The sequence below is a fragment of the Acomys minous genome (genome assembly GCF_964271855.1).
Source record: "Acomys minous genome assembly, chromosome: 10".
In the NCBI taxonomy this organism is placed as follows: domain Eukaryota; kingdom Metazoa; phylum Chordata; class Mammalia; order Rodentia; family Muridae; genus Acomys; species Acomys minous.
Window position 1 is genome coordinate 107,380,369 of NC_140491.1, and position 19,845 is coordinate 107,400,213.

At 46.3% G+C, this 19,845-nt stretch overlaps 1 protein-coding gene across 1 annotated transcript; it reads right to left on the reverse strand.

Annotated features, from left to right (window-relative positions):
• Positions 1-8,296: 8,296 nt before the first annotated feature.
• LOC311606474 (uncharacterized protein) lies at positions 8,297-15,904 on the reverse strand (the record flags this gene model as incomplete). Its single annotated transcript, XM_084797754.1, has 2 exons — positions 15,473-15,904; positions 8,297-9,110 (listed from the first exon to the last, which is right to left on the reverse strand). The coding sequence occupies exons 1-2, from the start codon at positions 15,637-15,639 to the stop codon at positions 8,297-8,299; spliced, it is 981 nt and encodes a 326-aa protein (XP_084653880.1). The 5' UTR covers positions 15,640-15,904.
• Positions 15,905-19,845: the final 3,941 nt, after the last annotated feature.

The following is a 19,845-nucleotide window of genomic DNA, read 5'->3' on the forward strand; positions in this document are numbered from 1 at the left end:
TATTCTGAATTTAAAAATTTAAATATAGCCTGCTGTGGTGGTGCATGCCTGTAATCTCTGCACTTGGGAGACAGAAGCAGAAAGATCACTGTGAGTTCAAGGCCAGCCTGGTCTACAAGGTGAGTCCAGGACAGCCAAGGCTACACAGAGAAACCCTGTCTCAGAAAAAAAAAATTTTTAACATACTTTTAATTAATTTAATTGGGCTCTTATTATTATCAACAAATCATTTGAAGTTTTAAAAGAGGACTTGTGGTTTTCCTAGGAGTGCACAGTAGGGGGGGACAAGGCAAGGGGGATAAGAAGGCATGAAGACCAGGTAGAGTCCAGAGTGGGCTGCTGGAGTGGCAGAGACACCAGGACAGTGAACCTGTGGCTGGGTTAACGGACTAACCATCTCCATGAGAGGCCCTGCAAGGACAGGATGTAATGGTCAGAGATGTTCTGTTTGACACCGCGTTTTCAGAGCTGTTTATATGTTTCCGTGAGTCAGGCACAGATGTCTTGGGCACAGGAAATTAAATAGAAATTTGCCACACATAAGATAGCAGGGAGAGGTTGGGGGTTTAGCTCAGTTGTAGAGTGCTTGTCTAGCAAGCGCAAGGGCCTAGGTTCGGTCCTCAGCTCCAAAAACAAAAACATAAAACGAAGTTAAAGATAACAGGGAGACATAGCAAGAAGCAAATAGGCAATGAAGTGACGGAGCGTATCAGCTGGTGACAAATGTGGAGAAAAGGAAAGCAAGTAAGAAGGATAAGGAATGCCATGGGAGGGTTGCTGCGGTGTTTATAAGGAAGCCACGCTAGGGAAGTGATAGCTGAACAAAGTTAGGAAGGAAAAGATGAGTAGACAGAGCAATATCTCAGGAAGTCCAGGCAGAAAGATGACTGGTGTGAGGTAGCCCAGTGGTTGGAGAGAAGTGACCCAGGGGACCGCGTCAAGAGGCCAGATCATAGAGAGGCAGGGTCAGGTCACATGGCCCAGTGTGTTAGTCTGTGAAGGGTGTTGCTGCCCACTTCAAGGAGCGAGGGCTATTGTTCGAGAGGGAGGGCTTGAGCAAGAGATCAGAGTTACTCGGAAAAGGGTCGCTCTGCCTGCAGTGTGCAGAAGAGACTGAAAGGGCCAGGGTAGAGGATGGGGCTGAGGACGGAAAGAGGGAGCCACTAAGAAGTTCTCACAGTAGTCTATGTGTGATACAGTAGGTAGAGCTCAACAGTGGCCCGACCCTGGATGTTTATGGTGGTGCAAGGAAATGAATTGGCTGAAGCTCTGGAGGTGTGCATGTATGTATGTGTGTGTGTGTGTGTGTGTGTGTGTGTGCATGTATGCATGTGTGCGTGTGTGTTGTGCGTGTGTGTGTGTGTGTGTGTGTGTGTGTGTGTATGTGTGTGTGTGACTGGAGTTTAGAATTTTGCATGTCGCTTCAATCCCATGCTATACTGAAGATTAAAAACATGGAAGTCATCTTACCCACGGGACTGTATGCCATTTCTAGGGATTGTGTGCAGGTAGAAGAGGGAAGCGGTGTTCCAGTTGCTACAGGTGAGGGAGACAGGTAGGGAAGCAACAAAAGTTCAGGAGAAGACAACAAAGAGATCGCAGTGCCAGGAACCCCATGGTTTCTGTTATCAACAGGGTCACGGGTAGGGCATGATAACCGTACAAGTAGCTGAACGCATGGAGAGAGAGAGAGATCAGTGGGCTCGGGCAGGAGAGGAGCGGAGACCCACGATGCGGTTCATTTCCAAGGTTGTGACAGACGGAATGATGGTGCAGAGGGGCAGTGGGCCGTACGGCGACACATGACTCCACGGACCAGGGAGCAGGCAAGGTGATAGCAATGAGACTCTTAAGAGGCTGTAAAGTTTGATGAGTCACTTTAAAAAGAAGGTAGGGTTTTTGAAGGAGAAAGGACAGTCCTAAGAGGAGTTTACAAGGGGTTTCCAGGTGAGTATTTACTCCGCCCAGCCTTGAGATGCAGAAGTGCAGTTTTCAGCTGAGCAAGCTCCTGGAAGTCATATTCCTAACAGTCAGCCTGGCTCTTGCTCCCAGGAAAACATGTTGAAATGGAAGAAGATGAGGGAGAGTTAGCTGGTGATGGTGAGTTCCGAGGGCATAGAGGAAGGTTTTACAGGGAGAGGTGGGTTTGGATTTAAAGTTCAGTTAGGTAATATGTTTATGGTGAGGGATGACCTGTTGATGGGGTAAGCTCTGGAGAATATTGGGAGGTAAGCGTAGGCAAGGAGCAAGAAGATGGCTGTTGTTAAGGCAGGAGGAATTGGTCCAGAGCATCACAGGGCCTTATCTGAAGGCTGCCAGTCTAGTCTGAGGCTAGAGATGGCATGGTAAGAAGAAGACAAGATGACTGAGGGCTAGCCTAAGGATGGCCACACCCCTGACTAGGATGCTGGAGAGCACAGTAGCCCCCCCCCCACCCCAATAGTAACTAATTATAATAATGCTCTGGCCTCCAGAGATGAGGGAAATCCAAGCTGACGTCTAACTAGGCCAAGACTGATGAATTATTCTTCATGTCATGTCAGCCCAACTAAGTGTCATTGGCACATTGATTCAGCTTTGGCTGGTACAAATAAGGTATATTTAGGTATTCAGGGGAATCTGGGGAAAGAAAGAAGTGAGCCTTTTATGAACTTAAGGAAATGGCCAGAGCACTCCTCCACTTGATTTTAATGACTAAGTTGGCAAGCAGGGCAGAGCTACCCAGACATTTGCTTTCACCCTGACCAGTGGAAGACAGGGATGGAGGTTCATGTGCTGGCTTGACTACAAACAGATAGGATGCCAGAGTGGCTTCCTCTGCAGTTTTTTGTGCTTACAATAACTGTCAGGTTCTAGTTCCTCTGGCTTGAGGGTTATGTCACTCAGAAAGGGCCCAGGGATCCTTCTGGGTGTGCTGGAGGGCCCTTTGCCTGGCAGCTTGGACAATGGACCTTGTTCTGACTTGTTACCTTAGCTACCATGTGACCAAGACACTCAACTCGGTCGGCTTCTCCTGTCTCCTTGCCCAAATGTAGAGAGCTGCGATGTGCCGTGCCTTAACATGGCGCAGGCTTCCGCCTTCCGCCATCCCGGCGGCGAGCGCTCTCTAAGATAAACAAGTCCTTATATGGCAAAAGGCTGTGCAAGGGTAACAGGTGATCTGATGACGAGCAGTCCTGCTCTGACGCGGACCTATGAGGAGGTGACACCTGGCATGAGCTGATTGGCCGTTGAGTTGTACTTAAGCTTGGCCCTTCCCTTCTTCGGGGCCATTCCCACTGAGCTAAATCCTGAGTAAAGATCTCGAGTAGAAGTCTGGTTGTTGGCGTCTTATTTCCACTGGATGGTGCGGCGCCGACAAGTGGTGGCCCGTACGGGGAACTTAAAGTCCTCGGTACGTCAGACTTCAGAACTCCTGATCTACAGGGCGATCGATCGGTAAGTGTCCGGTAAATTAGGACCCGAGTGTAAAGGTTCTCAGGTTGTTGAGACAAATTTTTCAGTCCGCGGTAAAGCGGGGGAAGGTTCTCAGGTTGAGACAAGTTTTTCAGTCCGCGGTAAAGCGGGGGACGTTCGGAGACCCTTTAAAAGTGGGAAACTCTTCGTCATGTCCGATCAGGGCGGCTCAGAAAGGGCTGCTGAAAACTAAAGGCTTGAGAGACTCATGCTAAAAATGGAGTCGCTCGCGCAGAAACAGTACAAGGAGGGTAGGAGGAAGAAGAAGGCAGGAGAGGCCGCGCCCAAACGAGATAATCCGACATCTTGGCGCACCTCGGAACTAGCATCGCCGCCTTATGCGGACACTTCACCTTTATCAGCACCACAGGGGAACTATCATTCTCTGTGCCCAGAGGTTTGGAAGCAGGCTCGTGCCGCCTTCCCAGTGTTTGAGGATGCCAATAATCAAAGATACCATGAGCCCTTGGATTTTAAGGAGCTTAAAAGCCTGGCGGAATTGGTTCGAGCATATGGCCTCCAGGCATCTTTACACAGGCTCAGTTTTCAACAAGACTAGGTGGTCTCTTACATAGGGGCAAGGATTGGATCCACAGAAGTCACCCCTCAAAAAAATTGAAATTAGGAAGGATCATTTAAAAGCTCTTGGGAATTATTAGTTGGCTCCTTTGTGGGGTCAATGACAGCTGACACCAATGGCCATGATTAATGGAGGAGCATTTGGTAATACTACTTTCAGCTGGAATACATCTGACCTGTTTGAAACTTCTAACAGGTGATTCAGTTCGGATGCGAATGGAAATGTCAGGGTTATGCATTACATCTGTGCCATATAACAATTTTACACGTGCTGCTAATTTGTCTAAGAGTCTTTCAGCTTATCTCCAGGGGAACTGGTCCGCAGAGTTTAAAGAGATCTGTGCACCGCCATTGTTACATGCATGGATGTATCTGCAAGCTGAAGGCCTCGCCTCTTGGATTCAACAAGATATGCATCATCTTAAGGAGTGGGCGGGTATCGGGGCTTTAGCTATGGCCCTTCTGATTATCAGCTTCCTCTGCCTTGTGTTCCTTTGACGCTTGGTCATATCCCGAAACAGAGACTGTGCCCTAATTGCACAAGCCTTCTATGCTATTGAGGCTGGACAGTCCCCTCAGGCTTGGCTGGCGGCCTTTAAGTCCTGATCCTCATCACGTTTGGGGTGCAAGGCAAAGCACTGCACAGGAGGTACATTGTTTGCAGTTAATGGCTTCCTGGAGAGCACATCTGATTGCATGTGGGCTGACACCCAAAATCCCACCTCCAGAAAAAGGTGTCGGTCGGGTCCAGAGCTAGGCTGGGGCTGAGCCCCTAGCTGAGTTCTGTTGTACATCAGTGGCCAAACTTCAGGGCGGGTTCCGTACATGATCAAGGTGGATAACCTGGGTTATGGGCGGTCATACATCAGTGCCCTCTGGAGATCAGACCTCTACTCTCACCCGTTTCGTCCTGCTCTTACAAAATAAAACAGGGGGAACTGTAGAGAGCTGCGATGTGCCGTGCCTTAACATGGCGCAGGCTTCCGCCTTCCGCCATCCCGACGGCGAGCGCTCTCTAAGATAAACAAGTCCTTATATGGCAAAAGGCTGTGCAAGGGTAACAGGTGATCTGATGACGAGCAGTCCTGCTCTGACGTGGACCTATGAGGAGGTGACACTGTAAGACCCCCGAGGTGGGTGTCTTAGACATGGAGACCCTCCCAAGGACCAGCGAGACCAAGATGTTCGGATGCAAACACACGAGGCTTTATTGATAGGTGCAGGTACCTGGGCGTCTCAGCCTGTTCGGAAGACTGGCGCGCCCGGTGAGGCTTTTATAGGGTTTTGAGCCAAAAGCGCGCGTACAGAGGCGAGAGGCATAGTTACAGGGTTCTTATTGGAGGATTTAAATGAGGTCGGGTCGAACCCAGGTCAACGGCCTGTTTTTCTCGGAACAGGGAAGTGGGCGTGCTTGTTTGTCAGTTTAGGCCAGGTGCCCGACCACAAGCATCCTGTTTGGCAATGGCCAGCTGCTCGGTACTTTTACAGGACCAGAGGTCATGAGGGGGCCATCTACTTTGTTGAAACCCTGTGCTTGTTAAGCCTTGCAAAAATGGCGTTACTCAGGCCAACTTGCTGAACTGAGGGTCTTACAACACCTGGCATGAGCTGATTGGCCGTTGAGTTGTACTTAAGCTTGGCCCTTCCCTTCTTCGGGGCCATTCCCACTGAGCTAAATCCTGAGTAAAGATCTCGAGAAGAAGTCTGGTTGTTGGCGTCTTATTTCCACTGGATGGTGCGGCGCCGACACCCAAAGTCCTTTCCATCTCTAATATCTTACACCCACAACTTTCTGAATCTGTTGTAAAGAAAAGCAAAACCCAACAGCTTAAGGAGGTAGCCCAGATGCTTGACTTAGAACAGAAATCCATCGCTAACTCTATTGGTTTGTTTTTGCTGCTGTTTTGGAAATTTGACCAAGTGACATGACTTCATTGAGTCTTCATAACAATTGTACAAAACGAGTAATATGAAAGAGGCTAACGGTGATTCCACAGTTCTTTCAGGTGCTGTTAACTGGGGCACCATTGCTGACGGCTGACACAGTCCACAGACCATCAGTAGCAGGGATCTCTCATAGGGATGGGTTTCTTTTGGATTCAATGTGAAACACAGATGAAGTAAAATAACATAGTACCCGACAAGAATGATATTTCAATCTGATGCATCAAGTTAAGCATGGAAAAGCAATAAGCTAACTTAAAATTAAATCTCACGGAGGAATATAAAGGCAAAATAAGATCAGAGGAGGAGGAAATGATCTCAGCCAAAAAGAAAGCTCATAGGAAAGACTCATCTGTAAGTGTTGATTGAAACTGTATTGTTGCTCATGAGCAAAGGAGAGGGAGGAGACACTGGCATTGATTATCTGCTTTTCTGGTTAGTTAGATTATTAGTTCATTAAGCCTATAAAAGAGGTATTAGGGCACGCCCTTCCATGGATAGAAGAGCTGGGGCTCAAAGGGGTGCGGTTACTTGTTTAAAGCCAGCCAGCCAGCTATGATTCAAAACTTTGTGAATCAAAGATCATTCCCTGTATTCCTCATCATTCACTGTGCATTAGATAAGTGTCAGGGGCTGAGCTGGGAAGGAGTGTTGTCCTAATGGCATTCAGTATTGAATCTGCATCTTAATCATGGGTAATGTCACATGAGCTATACATTGTAGGACGTTTTGGCTTTAAAAAAAAAAAACCAGTTATGTTATGTAAACATAACTGTCTTAGTCCCAAGTGTGGGATATGGGACTGCCTTAGTTTATCCACAGTGGCTCAGAGAGGGCCATGGTCTTTGCCAACTGTAGTTAGTGGGAGTCTGAGGACTCCAGAGAGGGTATAAAGATCAGAGCCCAGAGAGAGAGAGAAAACCACATGCTTTGGAGGACTGCTTCAAGGAATGCTTCGAGGTGATGGATGGAGGAAGAAGAAGAAGAAGGTTGCTGATTCTGCTGGACTGCTGGATATCACAATGGCTGAGATTGATATTTTTCCAAAGAGCTCAAGGACCCTAGCCAGCTGGAAGTAAGTCTAAAGAGGTCTACGTACCTTCTTTCTCTCCTACCTAGGGTTGGGGGGTGGGTTGGAAGAGAGGTAGAGGCACTAAGGAACCCCAAGTAAAGTAGAGTTTTAAAAGTTGTGCCTACAATACATTTTTTAAAAGGCTATATTACTTTGACCTGACTTAGCTATAGAATCCAAGAGTAAACTTTAGAGGCTTCATTTGACCGACTATGGAGGTTCTTCAAGGAGTTTTACTTTTTTCACATGACTACCTAATGCTATTATTGTTTGGGTATAAAATGTCCATCATAGGCTTATGTGCTCGAACACTGACCCTCAGCTGGTGGTGCTGTCCTTTTGGAGGTGGACCTTCTTTTGTGGCAGGAGGCATGGCTGGCAGAGGTGGACCACAAGGGTGAACTTTGGAAGGTAATAACGCAGCCTCACATCCAGCCAAGCTCTCTGCTTCCAGATCTGCTAAGATATAAACAAGCCATGATACAACCTCCCACCGTCATAGACTGAGCCTTGCCACTTGCCATGACCTCTCTGCCATGATGGGTTGCTTTCTCTGAACTGCAAGCTATAGTAAGTCCCTCCTCCTTCTAGTCATTTCCATTAGATTTAAAAAACATTTATTTATTTATTTATTTATTTATTTATTTATTTATTTATTTAATCTTGTGTGTATGTGTGTGCCTGAGTGTATGTATGCACACTGTATAGATGCACATTCCTGTAGGAGTCAGAAGAGGGCATCAGACCCCCTGGAGCTGGAATTATAGGCAGTTATGAGCCTCCCTTTGTGGGTATTGAGAATGGAGCCCAGGTCCTCTGCGAAAGCAGTGAAGTTCTTACACTGCTGAGTCATCTCTCTAGGTCCTTCTGGCAGATTTGCAAAAGGATGAGGACAGTGACTATGCCCACGGTGACTCTTCCTCAGTTGGTGCCCATGGTGACTCTTCCTCAGTTGGTGCCCATGGTGTCTCTTCTCCAGTTGGTGCCCACGGTGTCTCTTCCCCAGTTGGTGCCCACGGTGTCTCTTCCCCAGTTGGTGCCCACGGTGACACTTCCTCAGTTGGTGCCCACGGTGACTCTTCCCCAGTTGGTGCCCATGGTGTCTCTTCTCCAGTTGGTGCCCACGGTGTCTCTTCCCCAGTTGGTGCCCACGGTGTCTCTTCCCCAGTTGGTGCCCACGGTGACTCTTCCCCAGTTGGTGCCCATGGTGTCTCTTCCCCAGTTGGTGCCCACGGTGACTCTTCCTCAGTTGGTGCCACGGTGTCTCTTCCCCAGTTGGTGCCCACGGTGTCTCTTCCTCAGTTGGTGCCCACGGTGACTCTTCCTCAGTTGGTGCCCATGGTGTCTCTTCCCCAGTTGGTGCCCACGGTGACTCTTCCTCAGTTGGTGCCCACGGTGACACTTCCTCAGTTGGTGCCCACGGTGTCTCTTCCCCAGTTGGTGCCCACAGTGTCTCTTCCCCAGTTGGTGCCCACGGTGACTCTTCCTCAGTTGGTGCCCACGGTAACTCTTCCCCAGTTGGTGCCCACGGTGACTCTTCCCCAGTTGGTGCCCATGGTGACTCTTCCCCAGTTGGTGCCCACGGTGACTCTTCCTCAGTTGGTGCCCACAGTGACTCTTCCCCACTTGGTGCCCACGGTGTCTCTTCCTCAGTTGGTGCCCACGGTGACTCTTCCCCAGTTGGTGCCCACGGTGACTCTTCCTCAGTTGGTGCCCACAGTGACTCTTCCCCACTTGGTGCCCACGGTGTCTCTTCCTCAGTTGGTGCCCACGGTGACTCTTCCCCAGTTGGTGCCCATGGTGTCTCTTCCTCAGTTGGTGCCCACAGTGACTCTTCCCCAGTTGGTGCCCACGGTGTCTCTTCCCCAGTTGGTGCCCACGGTGTCTCTTCCCCAGTTGGTGCCCACGGTGTCTCTTCCCCAGTTGGTGCCCATGGTGTTTCTTCCTCAGTTGGTGTCCATGGTGATTCTTCCCCAGTTGGTGCCCACGGTGACTCTTCCTCAGTTGGTGCCCACGGTGACTCTTCCTCAGTTGGTACTGTGGCTTCCTGTATGCTCTTCTGACAGGTGAGGAAATATTGACATCAGAAGGGTGTGGGGCAAAGAATCAAGGCAAAAGGGATCATCACTAGAAACTCAGCTAATGAAAGCTGCCTTTCTCAAATCTACTCTTTGTAGCGTGTAGATCTAAGACCTACTCATAAGTAACACTCCGATAGCATCCATCCATTTTTCTCTTTTTAAAGGAGCAAGAATCACCATCATTCTCCCTGAAGCAGAGACACACTGTACCACAAACCCACACTGTAATCTGGTCAAATACCAACTGCCCAGCTTTCATTTGACAGATGTGGAAAGCAAAATCCAAGGGTTTCACTGCCTTGTAGAATCTTGGAAATGGAAGGAGTCAATTGGTATAAATGGGGGGCTTCATGACCTCAAATTTATGGGCTTTACTTCAGGCAAACTGATTCTTTTTTTGTCATGCAAGTTATTAGAGAAGAGTCCAGGATGGCTGTTTGGATTCTAGTGCTTTCATCCTTGTATGTCCAGTGCTTATATAGGGTAGTGCCTGGTGCATGGTTGGCATCTGTGAATGTTTATGGAATGAAGTAGAACGTTGCTCCCTCATCATGCTACAACTTATCCCCGCATTCACTTCCTTGTTAAATTCCAAAAACAAATTAGGAAGTGATCTCAGAGCAAAGGAAACATAGATCCTACAACTCCATTTGTAAAAGGAAATAATCTTGGAGCAAAAGTGAATTTGATTATGGTCTTTTGGATCACACATCTTCATTTATGGCTGTTAAAAGTGTTGTGCTTGTAACATAAAAAAGAGTAGATGGCTTAGAGGGTAAAGGTACACGCCAACAATCCTCATGGTCTGAATTCAATCTCTGGAACTCACATGGTGGAAGAAGAGAACTGACTCCTGAACCTTGTTCTCTGGCATAAGCACACATGTGCACATGCTCACACACACTGATAAAGGCTCAGATAGATATTAGAATGAATATCTATGTGATATTTTATATGGAATGTTATTTTTGCAAGATTTGATGCTCACAGTGGTCAAGCCAGCAAGATAATACTCATTACAGAGTATTACCATAGCTATTGCTATTAATTCCAGTCAACCATCCATCCACCCATCTATTCACCCACCCACCATCATCCATCCATGCATCCACCCATCCATCTACCCACCCACCCACCTGTCCATCCATTCGCTTACCTGTCCATTCATCTACCAACCCATCTGTCCACCCTCCCACCCATCCATCTATCCACCCATCCATTTTTCAACCCACCCACCCACCCATCCGTCTATCCATCTACCCATCTACCTGCCTATCCATCTATCTACCCATCCATCTACCTACCAACCCATCTATCCATCCAACCACCATCATCCATCCACGCATCCACCCATCCATCCACCCACCCACCTACCCGCCCGTCCATCCACCTACCCATCCATCCACCTACCAACCCATCTATCCACCCAACCACCCATCTATCCACTCACCCACCCATCTATCCACCTACACACCCATCTGTCTACCAATCATCATCCACCCATTCATCCATCAATCTATCCCACCCACCCATCCATGCATCCATCTACCCACCCACCCATCCATCCATCCACCCACCTATCTATCCACCTATTCACAAATCCACCCACCCACCATCAACCACCTATCCATCCACCCACCCACCCATCTGTCTACTCACCCACCATCATCCATCCATCCATCCATCCATCCAATATTTGTTAAGTGTTCACTATGTATAGGGCACAATTCTAAGCCCTGGCTATATAGCAGAAAGTGAGCTATCATCCCTTTCTCCTGTGCACTTATGTTAATTGCTATTTTAAAACAAAAAAAAATGTATTTTTGAGAAAATAAATGTTTTATAATGTGTAGAGATGTATTTAAATAATGTCTATTTAAAAACACCAGTTCCTTTAAATATGCTTACTAGACCCATGTAAACAGAAAAAAATGTCTGAGCTATGGACCATTTGTAAAATACATCTTTCAGGCTCCCATATTATTTGCTCTCTTGGAAACAGAGACCAAACATTCCATTCCTGTAGATACCAGAGGCAGGAAAATGGGAAAGCTTTTAGTTCAGTCAAATTTGAATGAGAAGGTTCGTGGAGGTTAGGCTGGCAACTATTTTAACTGAGTAATGGGGTAACCTGAGAGTAAGAACACGGTCACACTTCTCTCACACTTACAACCCCCCTAGTGTTGAAAGCCACTTTTGTGGTGTGGAGGTCAAGCTCTTCCGGTCAAGGTCATTTTCAGAAACTTGTAGCCCTTTCATCATTTGCTCTTGAAGAGCAGTGACCTGGAGGACTCTACACCTGTCTGTTTTTAGCCTGCTGTCATGTCACATCCCAGGGCAAATAATACATTGCAAGTGGTGCTACCGTGCCAGATTTCAGATGGCAAAGTACCTTCCAAAGGCTCATCAGGCCCTTCATATACCTGAGGCAGGCCAGGAGTTGATCTACCTCCTACTGTGAACTGGAGTGGTTTTTAATAGAAGAATATTTGAGATAATGATTACTATGTTGCCTTTACATATTTTTTTTTGTTTGCAAAATAATGGGTTTTAGGTTAAACTGAGGCAGGTGTGCAAATGCTCTGGCAAAGTCCGTGCAGCCTCTCTCCCTAACGTCAAACCATGAAAGACTCTGATAATAGTTGTCACCAGCACCAGTAATTGTAACAAGGGTCTGGAATATCAATCAAAGGAAAGACAAGCATTTTGATAGCATTAATCAGAGCCGGTCTCCTCCTGCAAAGCACGCCAAAGCTCTTGGAGCGCTGCCTGTGCCTATTGTTTCCTGCCTGCTGCTCCCGACTCTGCCCCACTCTCTCTTCCGCACTGTGGCCATCGGGAAATTGGGGGGGAATTAACTCTGAGCAGAGTTGGTGTAGTTTGGACGTGAAGGTGAGCACAAATGGGGAAAGTTCAAATGGCTGAGCAGAACAAACAACCCTTGTTACTAAACATTAGCTGGCAAGAGCGACAGACACGTGCAGTGGGCAGCCGTCAGGGATGGTTTCCTCTACTGGCCCAGAGACTGTGAGGCCTGCGTGCGTCTCTAGAAAGAATGCACATGCGTTTTCGTTTTTGAGTAGCCAGGTCTACGTATTTAGATTTAAAAGAGAAGTGTGTGTGTGTGTGTGTGTGTGTGTGTCTGTGTGTGTGTGTGTGTGTGTGTGTGTGTTTCCATGTGGAGAACACAGTTCCACATTGGATAGCTTCCTCTCCATTTTTTTTTAAGGACTCCCCTATTGCCTCGACTCTCTGGCCAGCTAGCCCAAGGCTTCTCCTGTCTTTCTCTCCCAGTGCTGGAATGGCAGGCGTGTAACCCTGGCTTTTTCCATAGGTGTTGGGGGGATCTGAATTCAGGCCCTAACATTTACTCAGCAGGGACTTTCCCCATTGAGATGGAGCAGCAGCCCTAGTTGTAAGGGTTCTCAGTAACACTTTGCTATCATTGACATGAAGAGAGTAGTTGCTTCACCGGCTTGAATCTAATGATCATCCTGAAATGAACCCTTCTCTGCAGCTTTCAGAGATCCTGCTGAGTTCATCATACTAACTCACCTTACCTTGGATAGACCCTCTTTCACATACGCGGTCATAAATGTCTGTCTGCTTGCTTTAGGGCTCCACTGGGCCTATGTCATGACAGCCAAGAGGGTGACTTGGAGACTTAAGTACTTTTAGATTGACATTTCCCCAAATCACAAATACTTTTGGTATTGTTTTAATTGAATTATTTTGTATTTATTTATTTATTTATTTATTTATTTATTTATTTATGTTTTGAGACAGGGACTCACTCTGTGGCATTGGCTGACCTGAAACTCACAGAGATCTTCCTCTGCCCTGCTAGTGTTGGGATCAAAGGCCAACATACCCAGTTTATATTCACTTATAACTTGGATTGCTCAATGTATTGTATGAATAGATTTTTAGATATTATACACTTTTGCATAGGATAGAAGCCACTGAAAGGTGGCTCCATATAAAAAATATTCACACGCCATAAGCATATGTTTGTATATTTATGTACCAATATAAAACCAGAATAAATGGTCTAACTATTCAACCAGTGTCTGATTTGTCTTAAGGCTGGTCAGCATTCATTTTGATTAATATTTTATTTCTCTGAGTTGACTGACACTTTGTGGTAAATCATGACTTAGTTTAGCTATTCCCCAATATAACATCACTACAGACAGCTCCCTGGAAAATTAATTGGTCAGCTTCTGCTGTGATAACGGAGAACGACCTGCATTAGAAATTTCACACATAAACAAAGTATTATTCTTTGTTGAATAAAGAAGCTAATTAATTTTCCACAGATCTGTACGTCCTGGAAACCCTTACTAGCTAACGGCAAATGAGAGTGTGTTGGAATTTCAAGTGTTTGGATTTCTTTCACTTTTTATTTCACAACAAGGAACTCGAGTGCTAATGAATAACTGCCATCAAAGCAAAAGAAATGAAATCATGTCTTTTCTCATTGTTCTTCTCCATACTATCTTAAGTCAGTCTTTAGTTATGAAATACACACACCCACACACCCACACACATACACACACACACACTCCCAGATAGACTTTAGAAAGGGCAATTGGTTAAATATGAAAAATGTTGACCCCCAAATTATACCCACTTTAGTTTGAAAAAGTCAAGAAACATATAGAAAATGAAAGCAGAGGCAGAAATGGTTACTAGAGTTTACAGTCCGTAACAACCACGGTATATAAGTGTGTCTTCCTAAGAAATGGTGGATTAAATAAAACCTTAGCGAAGCTTCTGGATAGTCATGCTCCCTCTCAGCTGCCTTCTTTGTCTCAGAACCCAATATGGCTCCCTCTTGATAGAGTGTCTTCTGTTGTCCTGTTTGGGCAATGAGTGCCTTAGTGTCTTTGTTTCTCTGATTAGGTTCTGTTTTGTGAATGGCAAGTTTAGACTTTAAATCTTCCACCTGAATTATTACAAGAGAGATTTGGTAATTAAGTTCTAACAAGATTTAAATGATATTAAAAACAGTCAGTTAAAAAGGAAACACAGCCTTGGGCTTTGTTGTAAATTTGTATAATTATTTTTAGTCCTCCAGAGGATGCATAATTATGTTTCTGTATTTATAAAAATACTGCCTCTGAGGCACCAAAATGAATTTTACAGTATGCTAATTTACATATTAATGTTACTCTTTGTATGTCAAAATTTCTTTGGCTGGGAAGAAAAAAGATTTTTCTAGGAAATTTTCAAAGTAACCATGAAGGCTTTTTGATTGGTAACTCTGGAGAAAAAACAAAGCAAAACCAAACCCACTGCTTAGGCAGAAAGTTTAATTGTCTAAGAAAGAAGAAACTTAAGTCAGACACAATATTAGCTTCACTTGAACCTGGGAAGGGATAGGATAAAACTGCCAAAAATAATATCCTGTGGCATTTTCCCAGTCCTTTTTATGCCTTGGGATCTAGACACTCTGTGTGTGTCTTCAAGCTTTCCAGTGCTATAAACTAACACCTGGCACTAGTCAATTTAAATAGCAGAGAGGTTTCTTTTGGCACACAGATTCAATAACGTTAGTCCATGGTCAGCTGGCCTTCTGCCTCGGCATTCTGAGTGCCGGGAACACCGGGATGAGGGACCATGGCCAGCTTGAAGAATCTGTGTGGGAGAGATGCTGATGTCTCGGGACCTTCGCTGATGCTTTCTCTAGAACTGACCCGCTGAGAGAAGAGCATTTGAACACCAGTGGCTCGGCCACTTTTCTATTGCTGTGGCAAAGTACCAGCTTATAGAATAAATGGCTTAGTTGAGGCTTATAGTTTCAGTGTATGACCATTGTGTCTGGGAGTATGGCAGGAGCAGGCAGGCATGGCACTGGAGGTGAGAGCTCACATCTTGAGATATAACCATGATGTGGAGAGAGAGAGAGAGAGAGAGAGAGAGAGAGAGAGAGACAGAGAGAGAGAGAGACAGACAGAGAGAGACAGACAGAGAGAGACAGACAGAGAGAGATACAGAGAGAGAGCACCCCCACTGCTACCCCCGTGACACACCTTCAATAAGACCACACCTCCTAATCCTTCCTAAACAGTTCTACTAACTGGGGTCTAACCGTTCAAACACATGAGTCTCTGGGGGACCATTCTCGCTCAAACCACCACAAGTGGGTACAGAGGGAAAGGATATCATCACAGCTAGATGGGGAGACTCTGTTGCTGAAGACACAACATGCCGTGGCTGTAGGCCATAGAAAAGTCAAACTGGAACTGACCTCAGCTTCCTCCCTCCTGCCTAGATTTCACAACGCTGGAAGGTGCTATGCTAGCCATTCAGGGAGAAGAGTCATAAAGGGACTTACCCGGCAGTGCGCCCTGCATGCTGCAGTACCAATCTACCAGGCACTGCTACTGGCACAGTAGTGGCATGGCTTTCAGATCGGATCTGAGGTCTGCTCCAGAGGAGGCAACTCGTGATTGGTACTATAAATCTTGTCAAACACCCACGGCTGGGAAGGTTATGGGCCATAGGAGAAGATACTATTGTTTATTAGGTAGACACATCAATCTGTCTTCTGAATATTTGTATTTGTACTCACAGGTTAGTGTTCCTCTCTGGTCAGAGGAACTTTTAATGCAGTGGATAGTAGTCAATGCAAGGCTGATAGCTGGCCAGTGTGCTGAGAAAAAGCAGCTGTTGAGGGCTAAGCCCCAAATGAGACGTCTGTATCAACTCCCTCAAGGCTCAGGCAACGTTGAAGAAGGCGGGGAGAGCCTAGCTCCACCCCTAGCCGAGGGACTGTTGGCAGCTGATGCCTGTTGGGAGGAGGGGAGTCATTTTCCTTTGGGAAATGGCTGCTGATAGGTTGCCCATGATGCAGTGAAGGCCCCGTACTCGAGCGCTTTCATGATTTGGACTGTGTGTGCCCTTTTTCACTATTTTATAGGTGAGCCTAATGTGATTTGATGGGGCCAGGAAACTTGACTAAAGCCAACAGCTTCAAATGACAGAAAAAAGATCTTACACCAGCTGTGACTCCAAGCCTTTTTTTTTCTTCTTCAGCCATAACACTGCTTCCAGGGTTAATAAGGAGGCTGAGCCTAACTGAAAGTTCCACCAACTTTTAAGGTGGGGACAAGAACTAGAAAACTGGTCCGTGAGGAAGAGCCTTGCGACTAAAGTCCTGCTGTGTCCAGAAGCTTAGAGCTAGAAGGGGGTGGGGGGGGGGGGGTGAGGGGTGTGGGAGGGGCAATGGATACTTACTGCTGTGGTCTGTCTGGCTGTGCTTTAGTCCTGATCACTCATCACTATTGTTTGATCAGAAGTCCTCTTGTAGTTGAAGAACTGAGGCTAGCCAAAGCCACTGGGACGTGGTTTTGGTATGCTAATGAGTGCCCTGGTCCTGCATGCTAGTCTGGGCTTTCTGATTACGTAATAAGGAACGGATAGTGGGTTCCTCCGCTTCCATCATCGGCCTCCCGTCCTCTGAAGACTCTGCCTTCAGAGGATAGTTATTTCACATCTCAAGATCAGTCAGCTCAAAAAAGTGGTAGGAATACCTTCAATCCCGGCAAATTCCCTACCAGGTGCGGTTTGCCCTTTAACTGAAGGCTAGGAGCATATCGGGGATGGGAGAAGGTCAGCGGTGTATTTCCAATGAAGTCCTTCTTGTCCTCGTTCTCCTGCCTCCACTTTCAATGCTGGCGTGGGAGCAGGAAAGCCTTAGCTCTTCCATTTCCCACGGGATCAAGGATGTTTACCTGACTTTGCAGTTACACGTTCCATAAAACAAAACAGAACAACAACAACAACAACAAATCCACCCAAATTAGCATTCACTTCAGAGTAGTGAGAACCCACGACCATTACGAGCAAAGGCTGTGGCTGCATCTAGACGCTGCATCTTTCTTCTCTTAGAGCCCAGGCGAATAGCTGTGCTTGTTGCTAACCCTCTGTGGTTGTTGTTGAGACAAGGTTTCTTTGGGTAACAGACCTAGCTTTTCTGGAACTAGCTCTAAAGACCAGGTTGGCCACTAACCCAGTTCTTAATGCAGGTCCAATTATCTTTGACCACACTTTGTTGTTTGTTCAGGAGAAAGTAAAATTCTGGGACTAGCCTGATTTGGGGTTTAGCCCAGGGTGTAGGTTCCCTAGGACCATACTTGCTAGGGTGGTCAAGAGTCCTAGTTTGTCCTGGATGGTAAGACTTGGGGGAAAGGGCAGTAATGCATCAATGGAAAACCTCAGTAAACAGGGCTGAGCCAGTCACCCTGCCCAGCACGTAGGCTATAGCTTGCCTGTGATAAAGCCTTCATTGCTGCTTTAAAGTTTAAATACCCAAAGTCCACAAGGCTATTCATGATGGAGGTCAAGACATAGAATAAGGCCTTATTCTATGTTGGGGGATGGTCTGATGTATTTTGATGCTAATTAATAAAAAGCCATCCCAGCTGGCCAGGGCAGAGGAGAGATAGAGGTGTGATTAAGGTACCTAGTCTTGAGAGAGAGAGAGAGGGAGAGAGGGAGAGAGAGAGAGAGAGAGAGAGAGAGAGAGAGAGAGAGAGAGAGAGAGAGAGAGAATCCTGGGAGGAAGAAAAAAGACCACCACAAGGAGAAAAAGGCCGCCATGGGTTAGATAGAGGAGAAGCACATGACTGGTGTGGATGGAGAATCTAGCTCAGATGAAGAACATTAGCAAGTATTTGGGATTATGGATGGGGGTAGCTTGATAGAAGTTATTAGAAGCAGATGGCACAGAACTGGTGTGATACCTGCCCCACTGTGGGAAATAGTTTAGAGGATGGTGGCTGCCCTGCTCCAGGTTAATTAAGGCTATTTTAAAGTAGAACAAGTGTCTGTGTCTTAATTGAGCGCTAGCCGGTTATACTGAAGTAATAAACAATTATTAGATCGTATTGATAATTAAAAACTATAGGGGCAAAATTAATGCCATATTCTATATGTAATTTATATTCTACAATTAGTGCCATGGTCTGTGAGAAAGTTGTCCTCCAGGTGATTCCACTACTTCCTGCATTCTGGGAAAGACCATGTACTGCCATAAGACAAACCTGCCAGCACTCTCCAGAAGATACAATTAACACCCAATCATCCCTGGAGAGTCAGCCTCCTGGACCCAAGCTGCTGGAAGGTCTGCATTCCTGAGACTCACAACTGTCCCTCGAGATCCAGTCCACACCCAGCATTCCTGAGACTCACGACCCCCCCTGTTACCACCCCCTTACGGTTTTGTCCTTGCTTCCCTGTGACCCCCACCCCTAATTACAGTTTTTCCTTATAAACCCATTACCCTTGAAGCTCCGGTATCACTCTCCTATTTTGTTGCGTCAGGAAGGATTGTGGGCCTAAGCTCTGAGCACGTAATACAGGACCCTGTGTTTGTTGCATCGGTATTGAGTCCTGGTGGTCTTTTGGGGGAGTCTCAGCATAACAAAACAATTCTATGCCTGTGACGAGTGATGTTGGGAGTTGGGATAGAGAAAGGGGACCTGATGAGACACTGTTCACCGGAGAGACACTCTCATTCCACTGAGGTGCACTAGTTAAGATAGAATTAATCATGGTTGATATTTTTTTTTCTTTTTGTTCTGGTAGAACACAGCAAAGAGTGATGTCTTAATTAAACTTTTCTGTGTGTTTAGCTACTTTCCTTTTTATGGGAAATCGAGATATTGCTGAAATTAGTAGGGTTGTTATATCGCCGAAAGAAAGTCTGTTGCTGTGCTTCCTCCCTGATTTCAGGACGTCCTCACTTCCTGTTTGCTGCAGCTGCCAACAGCTTCTAACATTGTAGGAGGAGTGTGTGTGTGTGTGTGTGTGTGTGTGTGTGTGTGTGTGTGTGTGTGTAGAATTTAGGTACAAAATGTTCCCTTTTTGTAGCCTTGGAGTTCCAGCCAAGGAAAGAGTTTCACTAGACACATGACTTCTTAGAGATGCTGGGGAACTGAAGTGTTTCCACTAAACCCTCTGTCTCTGTGTGGACGAGGTACAAGGACCAGTTGATCCATAGTTGGTCCAATTGTAGAATTAACTTTGCAGTCCTTCCATTTTCTGGGTCAAGCCCCTCTTCAGTCAGAGAGGCGAACTGTGACCAGGAAGGTCGGTTGAGCTGGAGGTGCTTGGATGAGGGCCTGTTTTACTTCCCTAGTCTCCAAGACGCTGTAGGGTAATCTTCCTTTCCCAAAGGTCCAAAACCAAACTGAAAGGAGATGATTTCAACAAACCCTCAGCTGCTGATACTGAAGACGTTTCTCCTCACACTAACTGGTGGTGTCCTTTACTGACTGGAAAGACAATCCTAGGCACCAGTGATAAAGATTAAGATACATAAAATGCTGTCTGAGAAAGCTTTGATTTCTCAGATATACACCACATAAGAAATTGGTGTCCTGATTATTAAGTGTGCCAAACTGGGTGGGTCTAAAAAGCCAATGTGTTTTCACGCCAATCAACATTATAAAAGTCTTTCTTTCTCAGCACTGAGTAGGGTTTTGTTTGTTTGTTTGTTTTAAAGCTTGCCTAGTGCTCTGCACAGCCCAGGACTGTGTCTGTTTTGAACAGGGCTGCCTTGGGGGTGGGGGTGGGGGTCACAGATGACCAGATCACCAGAGCTCCAGGCCTAGTTGACATATGGCTCCCACATGTCAGAACAACAGCTGGCTGGGTTTCAGGACCCTGGGAGTTGAGCATCGGCTGACTAAAATGAATTGTGAG